Source organism: Amphiprion ocellaris, chromosome 11 (genome assembly GCF_022539595.1).
Source record: "Amphiprion ocellaris isolate individual 3 ecotype Okinawa chromosome 11, ASM2253959v1, whole genome shotgun sequence".
Taxonomy (NCBI): domain Eukaryota; kingdom Metazoa; phylum Chordata; class Actinopteri; family Pomacentridae; genus Amphiprion; species Amphiprion ocellaris.
The window spans coordinates 13,319,374-13,343,410 of record NC_072776.1 but is presented as its reverse complement, the minus strand read 5'-3'; the positions used below and the strand labels follow the sequence as shown (position 1 = coordinate 13,343,410).

Below are 24,037 nucleotides of genomic sequence, written 5' to 3'. Positions count from 1 at the left end.
GTGTCCTGTTGAAAAACTGTGGCAAGCAAAATGCACTGCTGCCAACTAGAGGAGCATCAAGGCCACGAGAAGAGGTAGCTGGTGTGTCTTCCAAAGAATGATGAGTGGAACTTCTGTCATTGTCCCACTGTGCCCATTCCTTCCTCAACCATCCTTCATAATAGACTAGATTAAATTAAAGACAGCTGGCGCTTACTCCTTGAGGGCATGTTACTGTCTATAGTGTTTATTGTTTGTTATGGTGATGATGAAATCCAAAACAATGCTCCAAGTATTCGTATTTCATTTTTAGATATGCAGTATACTGATTTCAAATATAAAGTGTAAATGCATTTCACTTTTTGAGATTACCAAAAGGCAAAATATAGAGTATAAATTTGTAATTGGATTAGTGTGAAACAAGGCAGGTTCAGGAAAAGTAGCACAACAAAAGGTAAAAAAAATAGTGTTGAGGTAGAATATGTTTGACATACCCATCCATCATCTCTGCATCTGCTTCTACTGACTTTCCACCACCTGTCTTAACATAATTACACAATAAAACTATAGGGGCCAAAAGTACAGGCATACAAAAGAACCTACACACATGCAGAAAAAAGAATACAATGGTTGTTAGATTACCAGGATTAAGGGCTAGTTTATATATGATTAAATGTGAGTGGGAACCTCCCCACTGGAGGAAATTACAGGATTACAACAAGGGAACAGAGGATGGGATTACTTGACTGCAGATCACACACGCACGCGCACACACACACACACACACACACACACACACACACACACACGCACACACACACACAAATGGCCTTTTGCAAGAAAGAGGGGGAGGGGTTACACGAAAAGTGCAAAAGTGTATGTGTGAGATGGCTTTTGTTATTAGCTGAACCTGTTCAGTCTAAACAGCTTCACAAAGATGAGAGATGAGAGATGGATACTTAACCGATCTGTGAGTCTCTATTCAAGGAGCGCATAGTGACATGATTTGAATCGAACAGGAACTGATGATGATAATGCATATGTCCTCTTTTAAGTCATTCAGTCCGATATTCAGGTTCAAGTACCACATTTCAAAAAAAAAAAATACAACTGCTGCTTTCAAAGAATACAACTGCTCAATAAAAAACTGAAGTAAATTAGCAGTAATTTTTTTAGTACCTGCTGCAAAAAACAGAACTGTAAAACAGTAGAAAATAACCATCTCATTTAAGCACAGTAATCTTCCATAAAACATAAAATCTGTTCAATAGCTGTTATTTTACATGTATATGTTTTGGGTTTAAATTGTTTAAAGAAGATTGTTACCATATGTAACAACAATTAAATTAACTATAATCTATAATATTGATAGATTGATTCAACATTTTTTTCTGCAAAAACATTTGTAATTATACAATTACTTCTTTTTCAGTTTCATCTGGTAAATCACAAGGAAATATCTGTGAAGTTATGATACATTTTCACATCTATTATAGCTGCCTTTTTAGTTGAAAACACCAATTTTTCTTTAAAAAATATTTTACAGTTAGAGATTTTTGATCTGTAACATTTTGTTTTTTGTAAAAAGGTTTTATTCTTCAGGAAGAGAGTGTAGGTGGATGGATAATACATACCTAACGCTGTACTTGTGGAACATCATGAGCTCTGTCTTGATCCAAAAGGTCTACAGTATTTTAACAAACTGTGACCTCACTGCATGCCCAAATTCAATTGTCCCACACTTACCTCAGCTAACCAGTTAGCCCAGATACACCTTAACTGCTAAATCTCACTCTGATGAGGCTGGCTTACTGTCTAACTCTAACTTGCTTAATTAATTCTTGTAATCTCACAAACGCCATCAGGCTTAGAATCGCTGATAAAATCGTATATGGAGCCTTTCTCCCAGTGGATGCCATTAAGTCAAACCTCCCACCATTCTCACACATGCGCACACATACACACACAGTAAAGCATGCTGCTATTTCACATCCTCCAATCCATGTGCCTGTTGTCAGCAGCCACGCCTTCTTTATGATTTGCACAGTGCAGTGTTCTTCCATGTTGCGGCGCACGGTTTTATGTGCCTTCTCTTGTTTTCAGTAGCAGGCACTGGAGAGATGAGGATGGATGAAGGAATCCTGGACAGGGAAATCTTTTCACCCTGCCAGGTCCCTTCTTATACACGGTCACTGCTTGCAGAGGGTAGTCTTTAAAATGCAGGGCTGGATCTGAATGATTACTTTTACTTCCTTCCCTTTGTTTCCTTCTGTGTGTATATTTCATACATGCCAAGTGTGTATTTGCTCAACCACTGCATCAAGCATCCTTTTTTGCTTCCATGGCAACCTGGCACAGTTGTGACGTGCAGATATCATTAATAATTATTGCTCACCATTGGGTGTTTTGCGTTTGTGTTACTTCTGCACGGAGGGAAATAAAGTGGAAAACCTGCGATGCCTGAAAAGCTGACAATCAGGAATTGATTTAGTTTTATTAACCGTTAAGACAGACAAGGTTTAGCTGTTTTCCATGGGTGCACTGGTATAAGCAAAAGACTGAGGGGCAAAATTAGTAGACGGTGCCCACCATCTCTTTTTTAATGTGGTACAACGTGGGGGTTTCGTTTTGTGCTTATTTATCTACATTTTGGAGGATGACCATGTAATGCTTGTAAAGCATACAGTAAGTACATACTGCAAGTCCAATGAAATCTGTCATTTTTATTAATTCCAGTACCTTCTGGCCATCTGTTCAGTGTTTACAATGCTTTGAATATGTGTAAAATAGGTGTAGGAATTGGCGCATGACTACTTAATATAACCAAATGCTCTGAAATTGTTTGCTGTTGGATAAAACCAACTGAACCCTCCGTATGTTCAATATGAAATTTCATATTTCAGTGGCTGAAAAATAATGAGACGATTACCTGCATTATCTAACAGAGAAACTTTAAAGGTCAGTGGTTGGCCTCTGTGCCACCTCCTTCTACTTTTCGCTTATTTGCTCATTTCGCCTTTGACCTCAACTCCATCCCAACCCTGCTTCTTGTTTTCTTTGCAGTGATAAATGTGGTGAGGGTAAAGGAAAATTAAAACCAAGGTCAAGTTATTGTATTCAGCTGATATGGCTTGTGTTTGCACTAATTGGGTCATATATCATGGTGCAGGTGTAGAGGGGCAGCATGGGTTGAAGTTATGCTTTAGGTTCACTGTGTAGAATTTGTTGATTGTAGACTGTTTGGTCTCAACACCTTTTCTGGTTAACTAATCTCATTACCTTCACCAGTGTCCCCTCCAAAGGTGTGTTCAGACTCGATGGAAAATAAATATTGAGGTACAGATACTTTGAGCACACCAACATGCTCTGCCCCACTTTTTTTAAAATCCAAAACAGTGGTAATGTGTTTGAGTAGTAAGCAATAACTGTGTGTGTATCCCAAAGCTTTATGACTCCACTCATGCTTTGTGGTGAATTACGAGATCAGAGTCCAAACTATCTCTCAAAACAGTCTGACGTACTAAATATGTGAAAACTGACATGAGTATTTGTCATGTTTTCGATTTGAATGCACCTTAAGGCTGTTTTCATAGAGCATCTCCTCTCAAGGTACTCCATATTTTCATGACAGCATGTAAACATTCAAAGATTGCAGGTTGGTAATCTGTCTTTAACACTTAACCACATTCACAGTATCTTCAGTCATGACTTCTACTTCTTTGCCCCCCTCAAAATATAGAGGAGTTGGATTTTTGCTTATGCAGCCCAGGGGTCCCTCTCCCCACGTTGTCAATGCTGGTTATCATGAACAGTCTTTTTTGAAAATAAAAAAAAAAATCCATTTCCCTCCCTCTGACACGAACCTTCACTTAGGCTGAATCAGCTAATGCTGTTATCAGTTGCCATGGAGACTGACGGAGTTAGGGTGTTGCTGTGGCAACTGAGCGGTGGCTCATTACCACCCACAGCAACCCTCCACACTCCCTGAGCAGCACATCACAAACACATTCATATAAACCCTTATACACACTCTTTAACATAAAAACACACATTAAGCATCAGCACATATGTTTTACAGAATGTATCAGATGTATATATGAGCGATGTTGTACATGGCTTTATTTAAACCATACAGACAGACAGAGACAGTGTACGTATACAAATATGCAACATGCTGCTTTGGCAATATTGCTCATCTAACTGTGAGACCTAAATTGAAATGAGATGGGGAATGTGATGATTCATAACTGAATGTATTGTTCTGTTCATCCCAAATGTCACTTAGCATAATAACAGCCAAGGTGGTGTTTAGCTATAGTTTGCGAAAATGTGAGCATATTGAACCTACAGGAATTTCTAGAGACATTTTTGTATTTGTGTAGGTGAATGTTTTCAATTTTGGGTGGAGTATTGAACGGGCGGCTCAGTGTCGGTTTGAGCGATTCAGCCAATTAAAGAATACGTTACCAGTCTTGCTGACAGCAGCCGATCACTAATCAGCATGCTCATTATCATTGCGATTATCAGGCTGACTCCAGGGAGGGTCAGGATGAAATCTGCTCCACAGAGGCCTTTTTCACAACACACACTAATGTCATATAGCAGGAAAAGCACAGGTGTTTCTAATCTCGTTCTATTCAAGAGTCTTAGTAAGCCAAGACACCATGCACAATACCAGGCACCTGAAACTGAAGCTGCTAAATGGAATTCAGACATGCTTAATTGTGCTTTCAACACCTGTGCTTGTCCTGCTGTGACATGACAAAATGCCTTTTTTGTCTCTTGCCGCCTGTGTTGTACAGTCTGACTAAACACTGACATGCAAAATGTTCATATACTCTGAGTACCATTTTTTAAAAAAATCCTCAATCCATTACATATATCATCTCAGTGCACCGTACATAGTAAGGTCAAGACCTTTCAACACTCTAGAGAGAAGCCCCCACAGGTCAGGACTTGGCAGCAGTGGGGAGTAAACACCCTTTTGACAGGAAGAAACCTCCCACAGTACCAGGCTCATGATGGGCAACCATCTGCCTCGACTGGTTGGAGTGAGAGAGACAGCAGAGAGAATAATGACCGTTGAGAAACAACAAACAGCAAACGGTGTAGCCACAGATCAGAAACATTCAGCTCCAGAGCTGGAAATACCTGAAGAAGGGTACAGAGAGAGAGAGGAAGGAGAGGAACAGCTCAAAGTACAGGAGAGAGAGCACACAAAGTTAATGACATGCAGCAGTGGCATTAGTGCATGGAGAGTATAAAAGAGTAGAGGAGAGGTGCTCAGTGCATCATGGGAAGTCCCGCAGCAGCTTAGGCCTACAGCAGCAGAACTAAGGGATGGTTCACCTGAGTCAGCCATAACTGTAAGTTTTATTAAAAAGGAAATTTTAAGCCTAATCTTAAAAGCACAGAGCACTCCAAACTCAAACTGGGAGCTGGTTCCACAGGACAGGAGACTGATAGCTAAAGGCCCTGCCTCTAGTTCTAGTTCAAGTAACTTTGGGAAATTCTGGGAACCACAACTAAACCTGCAGTCTGAGGGTGAGATGCTCTGTTGGAATGATATGGTCCAGTGAGATTTTTTAAGATATGATGGAACTTAATTATTAGGTGCTTTTTACGTAGGATGATGAAGGATTTCTCTTCTCTTCTCTTCTCTTCTCTTCTCTTCTCTTCTCTTCTCTTCTCTTCTCTTCTCTTCTCTTCTCTTCTCTTCTCTTCTCTTCTCTTCTCTTCTCTTCTCTTCTCGTCCATGGTGTTCTCACAGGGACCCAATGAGGAGAAACTAATATAGGAAAAATTTAATCTTGATGTGTTTTAGAGAGTGATTCAGGAATTACAGTATTCCAGCCTTTAAGTAAAAAATGCATTGGTTAGTTTTTTAGCTTTACTGTGGACAGGACATTCCTAATATTGTGCAGAAATACAATACATTAAATCCAAGTTTCCTCACTGTAGTACTAGAAACTAACTTTAGTTTTGTCTGAATTTTGAATAGGAAAATTGTATGTCATCAAGGCCTTTTTGTCTTTAGAACATGCTTGAGATTCAGCTAACTGATTTGTCTCATCTGACTTCATATAAGTGTGTGTCATCTGCATAGCAATGCCAATTAAGTCAATGTGACAATAAAATGTTGTATAACAGTAGTGCTGTATGTAGTACATGGCTTGACGCAGCACTTTACTGCCATAAACTCCTCCTCCTAAATTAAATTGTGATTATGCTACAAAATAATTATATATTGAATGAAAATCGTTTGAACTACCAAATGATCACAGTTACAGCATTTTACAAATAGTATCGAAGACAAAATGTTGATTTTCCTTTATTTTTGTCACCCTCAGGTCAGCAGTGAGATGTAGAAAACCTGACCCATGCACTTGATCAGGGCTTCTTGCCTGCAGTTGTTTATTAATTCAGCAGTAGCTGTTTTGCCTGCCGTAGCTCACTGTTTCACTGCTCCCCTGATACTTTTCCCTGTGATACTGATACATACGAAAACACAAACACACGGCCCAAAAGGCTCATAGAACAGGCTTTGCAGTGAGTCCCATATGGTTTTTTATACGTGCAATATTGGACCATATTCAAGTGTGTTGGCACAATATTCTCAATAATGTTTTAGTGCTAAAATAGACATGTTTTTAGCATATGGAGCACCTTTTTCTTCCCCCAGGCAGACGTATGTAATCCATGCCGTTTGTTTGTCCGTCAGTCCATCAGTCTGTGTGTTTGACTAAAATGACCTAGCTGAATGACATGAAACTTGGTGGCGAGGCAGCACGGGCACAGGAAGAACCTTTTCAGTTTTGATGCAGATCCAGACTGCTTATTTTAGGAGTGGCAAAGAAAAACAGACAGTATAATATCAAATTAACTTGTTGGCTGTTGAATAATGTATTAATGTAAAAGTGAAGGTGGCTAAGTAATGTCTCTCAACACTTCAGATGTGTGATCTATCATGTGGTCATATGATGAATACGTCTTTGTTTGTTTGGTGCATCTTCACTCAGCGACAGAAACCTTCCCAGAGGCTTTCACCTAATGACAACAAATTTAATACCTAAAGGTGCTACATTTAGGAGCAAAGAATTTCTCACATGTCCCAAACTCATTTTAAAACTGTGAATGCACTGCAGTAAACCTAGTGGACTTTTAGATTAGTAAACTTCTTCCAGACAGTGATATTACACGTACAGTTGGTAGATTTCACACTCACAGACTTGACAGTGCTAGTGCTGTATCAAAACACTGTGTGGAATAAATCAAATCATTAGCAGTGGTGCTCTTAAACCCCTCTAAAATAGAGAGACTGATCTCAACATCCTACAGTGGCTATAAAAGCTGCATTTGCGCAAACAGCAGCGAGTGATAACACCCATAAGCTGTCCATATGTGTCTGCTGGTGAGCGCCTGTACATATGTGTGAGCATGCACTTCACTGTACTGTAGGAATTTGTGCACTGGTGTGTTTGTGCAAGATCACACACTGGGGAATGCTCATTAGTTTACTGGTCATATAATCGACTGGTGCTGTTTATATTGCAGCCCACGCAAACTCATAAAGAAGCTGTGAAAACGCTTGCTTCGTTGTAAAGAGCCCCACCATCTAAAGATGTACAACGTCTGACACCAGTAGGGCAGGCATTTTATTTGACAATACATATGGTGGCTTCGATTCCCTGACTGTTGAGCTCACACAGGGAGAACAGTAGCAGGAAGAGGCAAGATGAGGTAGAGGCAGCAGGAGGGGTGAGGCAAATAGAGGGAAAAGAGAACAAAATCTAATTTTAGCAAGGTCATTTACTCTTTAATGTGTGTGAAGCCTTTGTTATTACTTTTACTCTTTTTGGCTGCTTGTTTATATGCAGCAAATTGCACTGAATAGGAAAAGAGCAGGGAGAGGGAATTCACTTCCATAATTTGGAGTTAAAAAAGGTTGTTTTCAGAGATTCTCTCTTTTTCTCATGCCCCAGTTGATTCTTTTTTTTCCCCTGTTTTCATTTGCAAGGGGAAATTAAGGGTTATTTTGGTAGGCTGTGGAGTAAATACTCCTCTGAAAAATCAAAGATGTTTTATCTGTCTCGAACAGTCACACATTACACATTGTTTTGTACAGTATTTACGGTTATAGCATGATCCATGCGGTGTTGTGCAGGAAAGGCCAAAAAGGGATAAATGTTTTTTTGAATAATAGTTTGTATTTTCCTCCCATAAAGTTAATTTAAACTGCAGATGGCCCTTTTTACTGTTTGTCTTTTAGCATTCTTCATCATCACTCTCGTCACTTTTTCCTCTTAATTATACCTTGTTATTGTATTCCAGTCCTGTGGCTTGATGTAAAAAGCTACAAGAGCGTTAGTCACTAAAGCATTCACAAATGACCCTTTAGTTTCACTAATGTTTCCACTTCATTAGGCTTTAATCAACTGGATTTGTTTTGTGCGTTGCTGGGGAAAATTGACTGGGTAATTTGACATGTTTGTCACCTGGAATACAAAGACATACCTTCCTGTATCCTGACCTCAAACATCCTCATCTCTTTGGATGGTGTTAAAAGCTGAAGAGAAGTTGGCAAACAGCAGCTCAGTATCAGTCTTCTTTCCTGCAGCCCTCACTTGGACCTGTAGGCAAACTGAAGAAGGTGCTAAGTTTAAAGCTATGTTCTGACTAATGATAGATTTTGCCACCAGGGAGGTCAGGGCTACTCGCCTTGAGCTCCGTGGGGTGTTTTTTTTTTTTGTGTGTGTGTGTAAATTACATGACTGTAGACTGTTCCTCCAGCTTTGGCACCCTCTGCTGGCTCAACAACATATTAAAAGTAGAATGAAAGATGGTTCCAAGAATCTCAGCACAACAGGCAAGCAGCAGGCTTGCAATTTCTACTTCTGAATATTCTCATTATAACACGTTCATTGCAAAGCAGTGAATGTGAAACATCTTTAAGATACTATGTTTGTGCCAATATCATCACATACATACAACAAAGAGTAAACCCTGTGTAAAAAGAGATGGACCACAATAAATAGGAACTGCATCATGTCATTAGTGTCAGAAATTACTCTTATTAAAGACTGCTGATTTGGCTGTAGTTTTTTAACCATTAAAGGTGAAGTATGCAATTCCAGTTGAATTCATTTTTTGTTAAATTAAGCAAATACATCCACTTAATCTACAAGCTGTTTGTTCTGTGTGTGTGCTGAGAAAAAGATCTGGTGTTCATCTTTTGCCCTTGTTCTGTAAGTAGGAAACAAAGGAAGTGGCTCAGACTGATCCACACTACACTATTCCAGCGTACCTTGTGCTCGTGCTCAGGGGGAAAGGGACAAGGTGAAGGGGAGATGGGGGTGAAACGGCAGTGAGAGCGAGAGGGACTATCAATCAGGCACATGCTATCTAAATATGCTAACCAGCTACATAGCAACAATTTTTCTCCAGAATCACAGTCTGTACCTTTAAATTAGAATGAACAGCCTCTCTGCACTAATTACAACACCATCTGAAACAAATTAACAAATGTGCCTCCTGTTCAAACAATCACCACGCTGACTGTCAGCAGTCATTTTAATGCAAGCCCTGTGTGCGCTCCAGCTAAAGAAAGCAGGGGAAGCATCCTCCAAACTCCACCCAGCAGAAGGGCGACTGATGTGGGTTCACAACAGACCGCAGAGGCCTGGGAGGACTAAACCAGCTGGATGTCTGTGCCTCACTTTTTCCAACATCTGAGTAGTCCCAGAGAAACACACATGCACACACTGAGAGGAAAAAAAGTACAAACTGTGGCATAAATATGGTCGCAATTCTGAGAATGTTCATGCATTAAAACATGCAAGAATCAAGTAGACTACACACCAACACTCTGAATAACATTTAACCTCTATAGCGTAGCCATCTTTATTATAAAGGAACAAGCATAATGGAGGGATACTCAACTCAAGGACAAGTTGTAGATATTTCTTTCAAAATCATAACTTTCTTAGGGAGTCTTTATGGGAAATGTCAGATTAGCATTTGGAATAAAAGAGCCCTATTTATGATAGAAATAAATCGATCCTGAGGAGGAATATTTTACTGCAGCAAGTGTTTAAAGTAAGAATCTGTAACCAAGAATTTTTGGCATCTGACATTCTACTTAAAGAATGCCTCATATAATTAATTGATTTCAGCTCTACATACTATTGATCCATTATTGAAATAATCACGCTGATCGTTTAATATTGACGTGTTTAGGGTCACATCGAGGTTAGAGCCCTGGACAAATTAAACAAGACTGGCCACACAGAGAAGCAGTGTTTCTGCAAGTCAGTACTGTCTGTTTGTCCCTCCTCATCATGACATTCAAACTTGATTTGTTTGAGCAGAGAAAAGCAAGACTAGGATGATGGGTGACTTCAGTGAGAAAGAGGGATTAAGGGACTCTGATGAGAAGAGATGTGAGGAATATTTGTCTTATTTGCTCAGTTTTTTTTGTCCAGTTTCTCTTTTTCTGTTGGCCTTTTCCTCACCCCAATTACATGCTGCTTTCTTGTCCTGCTGCCTCCTGGTGTGCATGTCCTTCCTGTTGGCATAAGGAGCTTTAGCTGCTTTTCCAAGAACGCAGAGTCTGTTTTCACCAGAGGGGCTATCTGAGTGTGTACAGGGTTTTTTTTTTTTTTTTGTCTGAGTATGTATGGGAACAGATTATTACAGGTACTACAATACTGTGCTAGAACTTGGATGACACCTCGAGTGGTCTTTGTGATATTTTGTCCTTACAAATGAGGCAGAAACACAAAGCAGAAAGGTTAAATTCCCAGCACTGTCCAAAGGTTGTGTGTATACATTTTGATTCATGAACAGAACAGGCCTGTTTGCCAAAGAAAAATCTGCTATCTCAATTCAGGGGTTTTGCAGAGGCAAACTTAAACTGGATCAAGTTCTCATATCCATCTGTCTCCTTTCTGTCTTGATTAGGTTGCTTAAATCTAATCTCATCACAATAGTTTAACTCCATGTATTTTTGATGTATAAACCTGTCCTATGTAATATTTTGTTGCCGGTTATTTCTTCCAGGTTGAGAAATATCCATCGTCAACTGGCAGTTTCAGATTTAGTGGCTGATTTTAGTCCCCAAGACGACCCCTGATTGTCTCTGTGGTCTTGGTTTTGCTGTGGTGGCGAGCACAGACGGGCTAGATTGTAGCGTTTAAAGGGAATTGGTTCATCTTAAATCACCTGCTGTGACTGCTGTGCATTCATTTTTGATTTTGAGCCGATAAGACTACAACTGGCTCAAACATCATTTGACTTTAATTAATGTACAAAGTGAAGAGGCAAAAGTGCAGAAAAAAAATCTCGATGCTGAAGTGTTACAATGCATGCACCACATCATCCATTCCAATGCAGGGTTATTGATGAGCGGTAATGGACTAGTGCCCTCTTGATTCTAATGGATTCTTTGGCTCTTTGCTCCAGATGCTGATGCTGAGCCATTTCACAAATCAAGAGAACCAAACTACAGAGACCAAACTTTACTTCTTCAAAACCAGTGTCACTGCTGCATGACTGCAGATCCAGTGTCACCTGGTTGTTTGCTCATCCTTTTGGCTTTTCCTTGCAGATAAAATTAAACTTTTCATGTTGCATAAATCCTTTTTTCTGACGTTCTTGAGGTGTGTCATGTGTGGAGTTCAGCTTCTTTGTCAAACACCATTTGGTCAGATTAAGAACAGCTCTTGTTAATAACAGCAGGACCAGTAGAAAGCTGAGCAGGACAACCCATTGAGTTCCCATTGGGAGGGAACTGTAAATGTTAGAGCAGATACAGGAAGAGGGATTACCACCAAGTCAGAATGTCCCAAGTGTTGGATGGTCTCCAAAGACTGTTCTGTCTCATGAAGAACATGTGGTGTTGATAGTGGCTCATATGACCAATAGCGACATCATCCAACTCCAAGACGTTAAATTAAAATGACATGCTTTTATACCAATTATTTGTCAAACAAAGCCTTTGAAAAAAAGAGATTCCAAAGCCTGTTGGTGCTGCTTCCCATTGAGCTTAAAAAAACAAGTTTTTCTTCTGTGACTGATTCCAGGACCTTTTAAATGATGATGGAAATTCAGTCAGACATTGTGTGATAGTGGAAAGAACTGTTGTGTTCCTATGTAGCTGTTGAGCCTTCATTTTGACCAGATGCAGACTGGCATTCGTGAAGTTGTGAAATTCTGAAGTTGTGAAACAAAGACAGACACTGAATAAATTACTGGAGGGCAGATTTGACTGGCACACTAATTTATTGGTTGACTGTGCATTGGGAACAGTTCGATTTGAAATCGGTGTCGTGATGTGAAAAAGTGCAATTAACCTATTACAAAGACTACAATTTAGGATACATTTCATAAAGTATGTAAACCCAGAGTTTAAACAGTTTTCACAGTTTGATGATATCTTATGGGGGTAATGCTCTATCATATGTTTAAGATGGGTGCATAGTGAGCTGAAGCTTGACTGAAAATATGTGACAAAACGAAACATAATATCTGTCAGAAAAATTTATTTTCCCTAATTTATTCAGCCCTATTGGGGAGTTAGCATCACAAATACAAGTCAGTAAGGAACCATGTCCATGTCAGTTTGACAGAATTTAATTGTTGGTTCCAAAAATAGGGGGTAGGAGGTACCACAGTTTGTTACACCAGGTGGGTAATGACTTCATACTTGTGCCTAACTGTGGCCTTTCTTGTGATCCTATTGTCCTTCTCCTTAAAGAGTACCCAGTTCAGCATCATTTCACACAGAGACATGCTGTGTTCAGAAAATAACATTGTGTTGAACTCCATAAACATACGTAGCTGTGTTTGTACAGGTATTCAGCGATAGGTACCAGTAAGAAGACAAACAACAAAGTTCAGTTTCAAGACATATTGGACACAAGCGCACTACACAGAATGTTATTGTTCTTTGTGAAATGGAACATTTTCAAGGCAGCAATAATTTTGTTCTCAGTCTTCATACTTGTACGTTTGACCAGTACAGTACACCTTGTTACTGCTGCAAGAACAACAGTAGCAAATTCAGTGTTACAAGAGTCGCTCTTGTGTCTCTTGTTGATCTTCTGTTTCACCACCATGTTTTCCTTTCCTCCTGTGTCCCCTGTCCTCCCCTGGCTGTGGATACGGTCCAAAAGTTGTTGTTTTTTTTTTTTTGCCGAGGAAGGCGCTTATTGACCAGAAGTGTCTAAGTGGCAGTCATGACAGGAGCTGGTTGCGTTCTCTAAATACTGAGGAAAGATGCTACAGCGCTTTCCTTCTGATCTCCTATAGCACAGGATACACTGGTCCATTCTTGCCATCCCATAATTCTTTGCCAGAGCAATGTTGAAAGTGACGTGTCATCCACATCAACAGCGTCTCCTGTCACAGGATTACGTAGCCTAGTGTAAGAGAAGTTGTAATTTCTTAGCACCGTGGTTTTCTTTCAATGTCCTCATGAATTTACACACATCATACCTCATGACGTTTTCCATCAATGTTAAGCAAAACTGTTTAGGAAAAGACATAGGATGTACATTTTTAAGACTATTTGACTGCAGCTAGTGTCTCTCTTTGATTGGTATACTCTTTCCTTGTTTGTATTAATCGATTTTTCTTCTTGTCTTGTACTTCTTCTTGTTCCCACATATTCCCTGTGTATGTCTCTATCTGTCCTTTGTTAGTTTGTCTGTATTCATCTCCTGTCTTCCTTGTGCCATTCCTACTGCTTTTCTGGTGTGTACCTTGTTTGGTCTTTTTTTAACCTTTTTGTTGTGCTTCGTGTCCTGAGAGTTTTCTACTTATGGTTTTGTTAGCTCTCCTGCACTTTTGTAAGCCTTTACCTGCTCCCAGTGTTTTTGTTTGTCCTTTTGGACTTTAGTATCTTGTGTCAGCTTTAGCTCATAAAAATTGCGCTTTGTTTTTGCAATGTGCCTCCGATGTTACTGCATTTGCCATCTTCAGTTTGATCTGCAGTTAAAATGTGTTGCCAAATGATGTTTGGTTGCGCTGTTGCAAAAGCTGAGTGACCCTCAGACTGCAGCCCTACTGAAATAGTCTGGTTAAGCTGAATGCTATTACTGTTCTGGAAATTATGGCATTGCAGTTTCAACCAGGTGTAGTTAGTTGGTCCTCACAAAATTTTGTCAAGGAAACACTGGATATTTAGATGAAGATGAATTCCTGTGCAACCTGTTGGTACAATACAAATGCAAAAATGCATGAAATCAGATGTGTAATATGTTAGAATACATACTTCTTAGACCTTTAAAAATGCCTTTTTCTGCTTCTTAGTAGAACTTTCTTTATACAAGATATTGTGATTATGCACATTACATCAGCACTATGCAGCAGTTTGCCTGGGACTCATAAGCTGAGGCAGTGAGTTGTAGAATCACACCTTCCGATTGCTGGGAAAGCTTATGCCAAAAGGTGTGAGAAGGAATACTGCACCAGCTTGGTGAAACTTTAGAAGGAGAATTATGAATTCCCTAAATCACCCCAGGAAAAATGGAACAGCTTTTTACCCTCTGAGATTATTGAGAATTCATTCAGGAGTATTCCTAGATGGGTTTTATGAAAAAAAGCAATGTTTTTATGAGGATTTCAATCAGCAAAACCTTCCCGATGGAGGTGCTGTGGGAGTACAGAGTCCCAGCTTTGATTCTGAAAGCTGTTCAGCCATTCAGTCCATGTGCGCTCAATGCCAAGAGTTTAAACACTGCTCTCGCTTTTTGACTCGGACATTCTCAGGCTTTGGAGCTGAATTATGCCTTCCCTTTCCCGTTTTGTTATATTCATGGACAGAATATCATGATGATCAATGATGATCAGGTATAAGGATTCATCTCCACCAATTGCAATTCGCCTGCATTTATTGGACACAGATCTTTCAAGTGCTCTGGATGAATCAAGAGTATGGATCAGTAATTTGATGTTTGGGCCATAATGTATAAGCACATTATTTGTGATAACCTGTAGCTAGCACCCAACAATGAATAACATTTCTTTACATCATCATGGTGCAGAAGGAGTTCAGGTAGCAGGGGAAATGGCAGCATTGTACTATCAAATAAATTGTGCAATTATGAGTATACTGCATGTTGTGTGCATGATGTTTTGCTCTGTGTAATTACTTAAAGAATGAGATTTCAAGCATTCAAGATGAGTTTTTTCCACAGTTGAATGCTCTGACTGTTCACAAGAGGGTGATTGAGTCAATGAAAGGACTTTGCTAAATCAATATTTTCCAATTTAACTGAGTCAGCAGTGTAAAATACATATTCAATTGCATTTCTCTTGCAATCATTTCAGAGAGGGGGTGGAGGTTTAAATAGAGAGATTCCATTTTTTAATTTTTTGGTTCTCAAAGATGTTTTACTTCTTATCCAGGAGGCTTCTTCAGTTCCAAATATGCAACGGTATTACATGGATTCTTTTCTTCAGTGTGTCACGTCTCATGTTTTACCCACTTAAATTATGGTGCAGCTCATCTCATCTTTGATGGTGCAGTCATACTATCTCTCCTGTGTGCCCCCTGACACTGCTGTCTGCCGAATTGGCGAATATGCTGGATGGAAATGGAGAAGTTTGTACCAACATTTGGTTTAAAAGCAGCTTAGCTGACATTGTCAGCATTCAGTGCAGTGGATGAGACCATCAATGCAGCAAGCAAACTAGTGACACTGTACTTTGCTGCCATCTGTTTCCATTTCTCTTTATTATTTCTATTAGCTAGTTTGTAATTAGGTGCTTTTGGGACAGGCTTATAAAAGTTTGTCCGCTGTTCTACTAAACAAAAATGGAATGATTCGATTGTCAGAATGAGGTTTCACTTAGTGGTTTCTCAATTGATGATTTCATTTGTTGACATTTAAGTGGTGGCTCTTGAATATTGTATTAATCGTGGTCCCCCACAATAAATTGGTTCGTCATGATAAGTGGTTTTGCAAGGTGTAAGAGGACTTCAGGGGAGATTCAGGATACACTAAGGGGACTCAAATATCTCATCAAAGACTATAGTGATCTATCTATAAGGATAGATAAGGAAATTGCTATCAAGACTACTGGGCTCCTTTCTCTGCTCACATTGTTGCATTTGCAAGCTAGAGAATTGATATATGGATAGATAAATGACCCATGACTCTTTTATCCCAGGTCAGTAATGAGGAAAAAGTCAATTTGCTGTCCAGATTGATTATTGGTAGGGACTGAATATTGGAAAATGTTTGTAACAATGTTTTTATATTGACGATTTATGTAGCTTGTTATTAGGTTAGCGGTATGCACACCAACATGAACCAGTTGCCCTCTTGTTGAGCTACAGCGGCCCATAGTGTGTTCATGTACTAGTATGTTCAGACTGTGGCTGTTAGACCAAAGCCAATTAGTGTTTGTCTGCTCTTGTCTGCAGCTGTGTGTCTGATAAATGGGGCTGTAAGTTGTGTTTATCACTTCATGGGGCTCTTCGCTGTATGTGTGTGTGTCTGTGTGCGTGGGAGAGTGAGAAGGATACAGCAGCGGGGAAGTAGAGATACCTGTTGGTCTTTGTGGCCGCTGTTGAATGGACAGTGCACATGCAACACACACACTGATAAGCTCTCGGCCCCTTAGTGTCACTTCATGCTGTCTCTCGTTTGTGCTGTGACCAGCGAGCACAGGGCTTCCTTTGGATCCACAGTTGATTGGAAACCACTGTTAGTCATACTCTCCCTCAGTCGCTGCTCACTATTTTCTCACCTCTGCCTCTGCCCCTTCCCTTCCATCTGTTCCTAAGACATGCTGATGGTGTGTGTGCGTGTTAACTGACGTGCCACCTGCCACTGCACTCCCAAAGTACTGGCAGCCAAATCTAATCTCTCTCTCTTTCTCTCTCTCTCCCACTCTCTCCCTCTTTTTCTCCTCCTCACTACTATTCTCCCCCCTTATCCTCTCTCATCCTTTCAGGTCTCCGATGCTATCCCTTCTTCTGAGCCACGGACAACATTTCATCTAGCCAGGTGAGCCTTCTAAATCTCTCCTCCTCTCTCCTTGTTTTGTCATCTCACTCTCTGTGTCTGCCTCTCTCCCTTCACTGCATATGCCTTTGGGTGCTGCTGCAAAGATGCTGCGTCACTGTGCCGGTTTCATATAGACACAGTTGTTGTTTCACTGTTGGACCGGTAGCAGAAAAAAACACATGCATTTTTCTTTTGTCACCCCTCTTTCTAAGTCACCTTGTCTTATAGGGGACGTGTGTGTTTGTGTATTTGTAGTGAATTTGTGTATGTTTGGTTTTATTGAAGAATTTAAGAACGTAAATAGTATTGTGCATTTGTATCTGTCACTGGCTCAGTGTTTTTTGTTGAGAACATTTGTATGAAAGCAACTGTATTGTTGGTCTGTGTGTGTGGACATGTCTAGACAACCTCAGACAGTAACTGTCATGGGCAATAACACGTTCACGTGTTTCAGGTGCAGACTAGCAAGGCACATTATCCCCGCTAATTGAGACACTGTAGATTCACTTTGGTTGTCAAAATTCATGTCTGGTGTCAAGTCTGGTCACCAATCTGCGAAGAATCTCTGAAGTACAAATTGTCTTGCACTCCATCCATAGAAAGTTCAACGACAGATCTTTTGCCTTTGTATCCTTTTTTGGTTGAAGTAGCATAATTTGGCTGGTAAGTAATGGCTCTGAAGTTTACTGAGTTCACCTCAGCCATTTAACACAGTGATCCAGACGGATGCACCCAAAGTTTGCTTTAAAGTCAGTACCAACACATCAAACATGAATCACTGAACTGTACCTTAATGCACTTTTTCATAGATATGAGTTGCTTTAATCCAAAGTGTTAGAAAGTGATGTGCTTTGGTATACACACTGATCTACCACAACATTAAGCTCTGTAGTTTTCTGCAGAGACAGAAGGAATGACGACCATCTGTGCATCACCCTGTCAATCAGGCCTTTCTGGTAGTGACTATAGGTAGGACACTTTGGAACAAAAGATATATGACATCCTGTTTGCCAATGGCGTTTAGGGCATGTTGAGGGCATTGGAACAGATTTTTAGATTTGATAACACAAAGATTAAGCTTTTTTTGGGCAAAACTTTTAGTACTTCATAGCTGTGTTCCCATGGTGTGTTTAATGTGCATGTTGAGGTATTAATGAAAATGGCAAAATTCTTTAAAACTCTGCCAATTTAACAAAAAAAAAATTTTTAAGTTTGATTGGCGTGGTTTTTGACTTGTCAAAAAAAAATCATGTGTATAATGAAGGGTGGAAATGCCTTTTCCAAGTAAGTTCTGGCATAGAAAACATGTAATGCATATGACTGATCAGCTATTTATGCTTCTTTTGTTGTCCATGCCTCTGGACATCATGACACATGGCCAATATCAGTTGACATGAAAGAGTTATTCAAACTTTGCCAAGTGTAAATAATTCCTGAAGCCTTTCTCCATCCAGTTTTAGCTACTACTACGCTGTTTATTGCTGTATGCTGCCTGCTTCTGACACTACACAGCCTAGTTTATTCTCTCCAAAGTACTTAATGGGAACGAGCCTAATTTGCCTCTTCTCTTCTATTTTGCAACATGTCAAAAGTTAATTTCAAATTCACTTGACAGATATATTAAAGAATGACTTTTGAACACAAGGCAATGCTCATCACTTGGGTAACACCATCTTGACAGTGAAGCATGGTGGTGGCAGCATTATGAGTGTCCTACTCAGTGGCAGGGACTAGGAAACTGCTCAAAATCGAGGAAAGAGTGAATGCAGCCAAATACAGAGAGGTTTTTGAAGAAAAACTGCTCCAGGGTACACGCGACCTGACACTGGGGCGAGGGTTCACCTTTTAGCATGACAATCACCCAAAGTACACAGCCAAGACAACAATCGTGCATCTGTAATTATTGCCACCAGGGCTTCTACAAAGTCCAAAGTTAAGGGTCTCAGTACTCCTATAAATAGAAGATTTCAGGTTTAAATTTAGTTATCTTACAAAAACTTCTTAAAGCCTGTTTTCACTTTGTCATGAGAGGTCATTGAGTGTAGACTGATGGACAAAAATGTCAATTTCATCAGTTTATAGTTTAATCTACTACAGTAGCTTGTTTAAAAAGAGAAGTGTTCTGAATACTTGATGAATTCCCTATTTATTTGAACCTCAACTCTAAGCAGCTTCTCATCACTGACATGTCAATGAGTCTTTCCTTATATTTAATTTTTTATGAATTCTAAGTGGCTGCAGGTGACAGCATTCACTGGCAGCTTTTAACTACACAATCAATATTGATCGTTCAGCTCCTGTGTATACTCAGTGTTCCTCACTTTCCCTGACTCTTGCTCTTTCACTTTTAAACACACACACACACACACACACACACACACACACACGCACACACACACACACACACAATCAGTATGACTTAGCAGGGGCTGTTTTTCAGTATTCAATAGCAACATGTGCATTCTAACAAAATGAGAGCATGTGATGTGAAAACATGTAAGCCTTCTCTCCGACTCTCGCTCCCCTGCTGTCCTCGTGAGGCAAAACGTTAGTGGCATTTCCCAGCAGGTCTGTTTGACCTTCTCCTGTTTGTTTAGCTTCTCCTTTCTCCCTTTCTCCCTTTCTCCTCATCCTCCACCACATAGGCTGCTAGCTGAACCAGAGAGGCAAGTGATCTTGACCAGGGTATGTTCCATTTTGTTTACATATTTTCACTGTCTGATATCAATTAATATACTTACAAATTACATTACCTTCTATAAATATCTGTCATCCTGTATACACTCATACAGCACTACTTATTATATGTAATCACATGGACACTGGGGCACTAAAGTTTACTTGGTATTCTATTAAAAGATCTAACTTTATTTGACCTGAGGACCTGGACTGAAATCTTTGGTGAGACTGTCTACATCCCTGTAAAAAACTGAAAGGAATCTATGTTGTCAAACTGTTTTTTCTCAGCCCCTTGAATCAAACCTGCTTCTGTAAGCATACAACATAAGAACATAAATGTGACAGTTATAAACTTACATCAATAGATATTATTTACCAGGACTGCTTTAAAAATGTAAGCAGTGTCAGGCTTTAAAACATCCATCCATCCATCCATCCATCCATCCATCCATCCATCCATCCATCCATCGAGTCACCGCTTAATCCTCATTAGGGTCACGTGGAGGCTGGAGACTATCCCAGCGAAGGCAGAGGACCCCCTGAACCGGTCATCAGTCCATCGCAGGGATGCATGTACAAAGCTACACTTGCATTCACACCTATGGACAGTTTAAAGTTACCAATTAATCTGAGTATGTTTTTGTATTGTCTCCAGAGAAAACCCATGCATGCTCAGGGAGAACATGCAAACTCCATGCAAAAAGATCCCAGGAAGGCCAGGACGTGAACCAGGGATCTTCTAGCTGCAAGGCGACAGTACTAAACACCAAGCCATTGTACAGCCCTGGCTTAAAAACAGCAGTAACAACATAAAAAGAAACTAAGATTCAGAGCTCTAGTTTACTTAATTTAGCGTTCCCAACCTTGTATAACATTCTGCTCCTATGAGACATTTTATGGACTATATTTTCAAAACTGACAGTCCTTGAACTGCTAATCTATGATGAACCATTCTATCAGAAAAATGTACCAAATCTAAGCTTTAAATTGTGACATTCCGTCAAAGCTCCTATTTCTACATGTTACATGTAGGGCTGCAACTAACGATTATTTTAATAATTGATTATTCGGTCGATTATTTTTTCGATTAATTGCATTTAAAAAAAAGCACATTTTTAATTCCCACCTCTTTATTCAGAAATAGAAAATTTGGACTGACAGAGCAAATAAGACCATTGTAGTGAAGCAGTGTTTCCTCTAGGATTTTTTTTCAGCAGCAGTGACAGGCTCTCCGGGGAGCCGTGGTCAGTAAACAAATGACACTTGACTGCAGATTTTCCTTGTACAGCCTATTTATTGAATGTCTAATGGAAAATAGCTTTTTAAAGGCTGAATGTAAAAAAAAATAAAAAGATTTGAACAAGCTCATCTGAAAACGCAGTCAGCAGTTACATCATGGTGTGTAGATATTAGCTTAATGTTATCAATTAGTTTACTCATGTTAGCGACACTGAGTTTGCACCGGGCCCAAATAAGTGGTTCCGATATGTTACGAAATGTTTACTGCTCATCAATATTTTGTGAATGTCTATTTAACTTGTAACATCTATTATGAGTTATCTTAAACTAATAACTTTTCTCCAGTAAGTCGCTGCTCTATTTTCCAAGACGATACTCCTTTGACTCTCTGACCTGTTGCGTGGGTGCTTGACGTGACGTCACTTTCAAGGCCACGCTCTAGCGACATCAACGTCGTATTAACCTGACGTATCAAAGAGTAAATACTGAGCAAGATAGTTATCTGTAGTTTACCTTAGTACTCGACGAGTACCCGACACAGTGCAGGACTCTGCTGTGAAGATGGAGACATGCAGCGGTGGTGTGTTTGCGACAATAAAAAAAAAAAAAAAGAAATTTGAAGGAGTGGCGGCTAGGATTTAGGAATGGCGGCCCGCCGCTGCTGAATCCACTGTGTTTATCCGACTTGTCTGCCGGACTGTCAAGCTGAAAGCTCGGTCATGTGACAATGTTGTGGCACGCTAGTGACCGCCCGCTGTCTGTGCGATTTTCAGATGCGTGCGTTGCCGTGTGGAAAAATCGCATGTAGTGGACACGCGGCATGTTTTTTGTTTTGTGAAGCGTGAAATGCTCCCACACTTATGAGGACTTCGGTCAAACTGTTTTCTCCATGCCAGTCATGTTTCATTTGTTGAATTTACTCTTCCACTCTGCATCCACCTCGCTCTGTTCAACTCGCTCTGCAGTTGGAGTTGTTGTTTTTTTTTTTAACTTTATTTCAGTCAACCAGCATTGGCAAAGCTCTACAGGTGAAGTAGACGGCGCCACGACATGGCGAATGACGCATGAATCGCGCGGCACAATAAATCGATAATCAAATTCGTTGCCAACGATTTTAATAATCGATTTTTATCGATTTAATCGATTCGTTGTTGCAGCCCTAGTTATATGTATAATTTTCAAAAAATAGAATGTGCACTGACCAGATACTGTTAAAAAAAAAAAACACTAAAAAAGTTCTGCACTCCTTGGCATAAATGAGATGACTTAGTTGCAACCAACAGACATGTAACAAAAATTCAGCACCTTTTTGGTTGGACTCCAGGCTGTGTTTTTACACAACACAAAAAGGAGACCACTATGGAAACAAGTTAGAAATGTAAGCAGGAAAGCATCTATGTACCATGTGGAACCACCATTTTTTTCTAGTATTATTAACACCTGGCAGAAATATGTTGCACATGTTCATCCCAGGTTTTTTCTTTATATAATTATAGAAATTAAACCTTGTTTGTTTTATAACCACAACTAACCACGTCCACCAATTCATTTTGTTTGGAAGATACCCTGATGTTGTCAGTTATGTTGGACCGGTTTATTGATCTGAACTGAGGCCAGTGTGGTAGTCTGATTTTCACTGAGGAAAATGAAGTTATAGCAAAGCTTTTTTAAAGACAAAAATCATTTACTTTTTGAATTGAACTAACTAGTTTTGCACATGGAAATGAAACTGCATCTTAACCACAGGGCCAACTGAATAGAAAACATTAGTCACTTTTGGAAAAGCAATAATAACCTATTTTGCAATATTAATACATTTCGATGTCTATTCTTGATTATCTGTAGTTAAATTTAAAACTTCAAAATGTTAATACTGCTCATGATTAATATTCCCTACCCATAGCAGCAGTAGTGAAGCTAACGAGACCAAGACAGTTTGTAACAATATGTTGACAAAGAGAAACATGGGAAGGGAGAGTATCGTTCATATTGTCAGCCACTGCAGCAGTGATGTAATGGGCTAGACTCCCCCACTCCTCAGACTAGACTCTTTTCTTTCTTTCCTTATCTCTCTCTCTTCTTGATCACATCTGCTCTACATATTTGCATCTCTTTGTCTTTCACTCATCTATTCAACTGCCAATTATTGTCTTTTGCTGTCATTGTCTTTCTTTTTGTGTTATTCTACACACAAATATTTGCAAATCTGTGTCATTGTCTTAGTCAAGCCCTTTATGCTTCCAACAGAAATGACACTGCCAAAATTGTAAAACGTGCAACATGTTTTCATTATTAATACCCAGGAAGCAAGCAACAGTTCGTACCTGAAAGCCACACAAGAGCTTTCCCTTGGTCTGTGATTTTATGCTGACAGACTGAGCACAAAAGAGCTTTGAATATTGTATGCTGAATCTGGCATTCACTGTTTTGGAAAGCATCTTGTCGAAACATTTCTGATCAGATTTGATTAGGAACTAAGTACATGTTGTACCAACCTGCACTACTCTGTAACTGCAATGGCCTCCCAGTCATACAATATCCTGTTCAGATGAACGATGTGGGTTTTGGAAGGTCACGGATTTCGTACGCTGTTCCCATGAGGATTTCACTGAGAGGAGTAGAGAGTGGTCAGCAGTTCCAAATGTGCAGTCAGTGTCATCCAGCGTACATCTTTAGACAGATCTTTTTAGACACGAGGTACATGACATTGCTGGCTTCATCAGTCTGTTAAAGTGCAGACAATGTGTCATTCACATCTAAGTCACTTTTATGGTCATGTTTCTCACTGGCCCATAAACTGTATTTGCGCTGGCCGCAAATACAGTTTAGAAGTACAGACTCCAGAGAACGCATCGTTAATGTGCAGTCGGAACACCAGCGTACTTGATCATGTCACATACTCGGCTCATCTACTCCGATTACTTTTACTTTTATTCACTTTTTTTTTTTTTTTGCCCTCAGAAGGGGAGCCCGACAGAAAAAAATTGAGAACCACTGGTTTAAAGGGATGTGAAACTGTAAGTGCTGTGCAGTTTTTACATATAACGTTAACATTAGTTGGACTCGCATTAATGTATTGTGTGTAGGGAGAAAGGCCTTTGATGCAAACACATTAGCCTCCACTC

General features: G+C 39.8%; 1 protein-coding gene across 15 annotated transcripts in view; it reads left to right on the top strand.

The window, feature by feature from the left end:
* Positions 1-24,037, top strand: part of map2 (microtubule-associated protein 2) — a 105,253-nt gene that overhangs the window by 9,038 nt on the left and 72,178 nt on the right. For 14 of the 15 annotated variants that reach the window (XM_055015450.1, XM_055015449.1, XM_055015452.1 and 11 more), the window contains exon 2: positions 16,942-16,994. Coding sequence is in view for 10 of the 15 variants with exons in the window: in XM_055015445.1 (XP_054871420.1) it covers positions 16,942-16,994 (53 nt within the window). In the remaining 5 variants the exon portion in view is untranslated. Of the gene's footprint in view, positions 1-16,941; positions 16,995-19,639; positions 19,680-24,037 lie in introns of all 15 variants that reach the window. The other variant, XM_055015451.1, reaches the window with a different exon arrangement.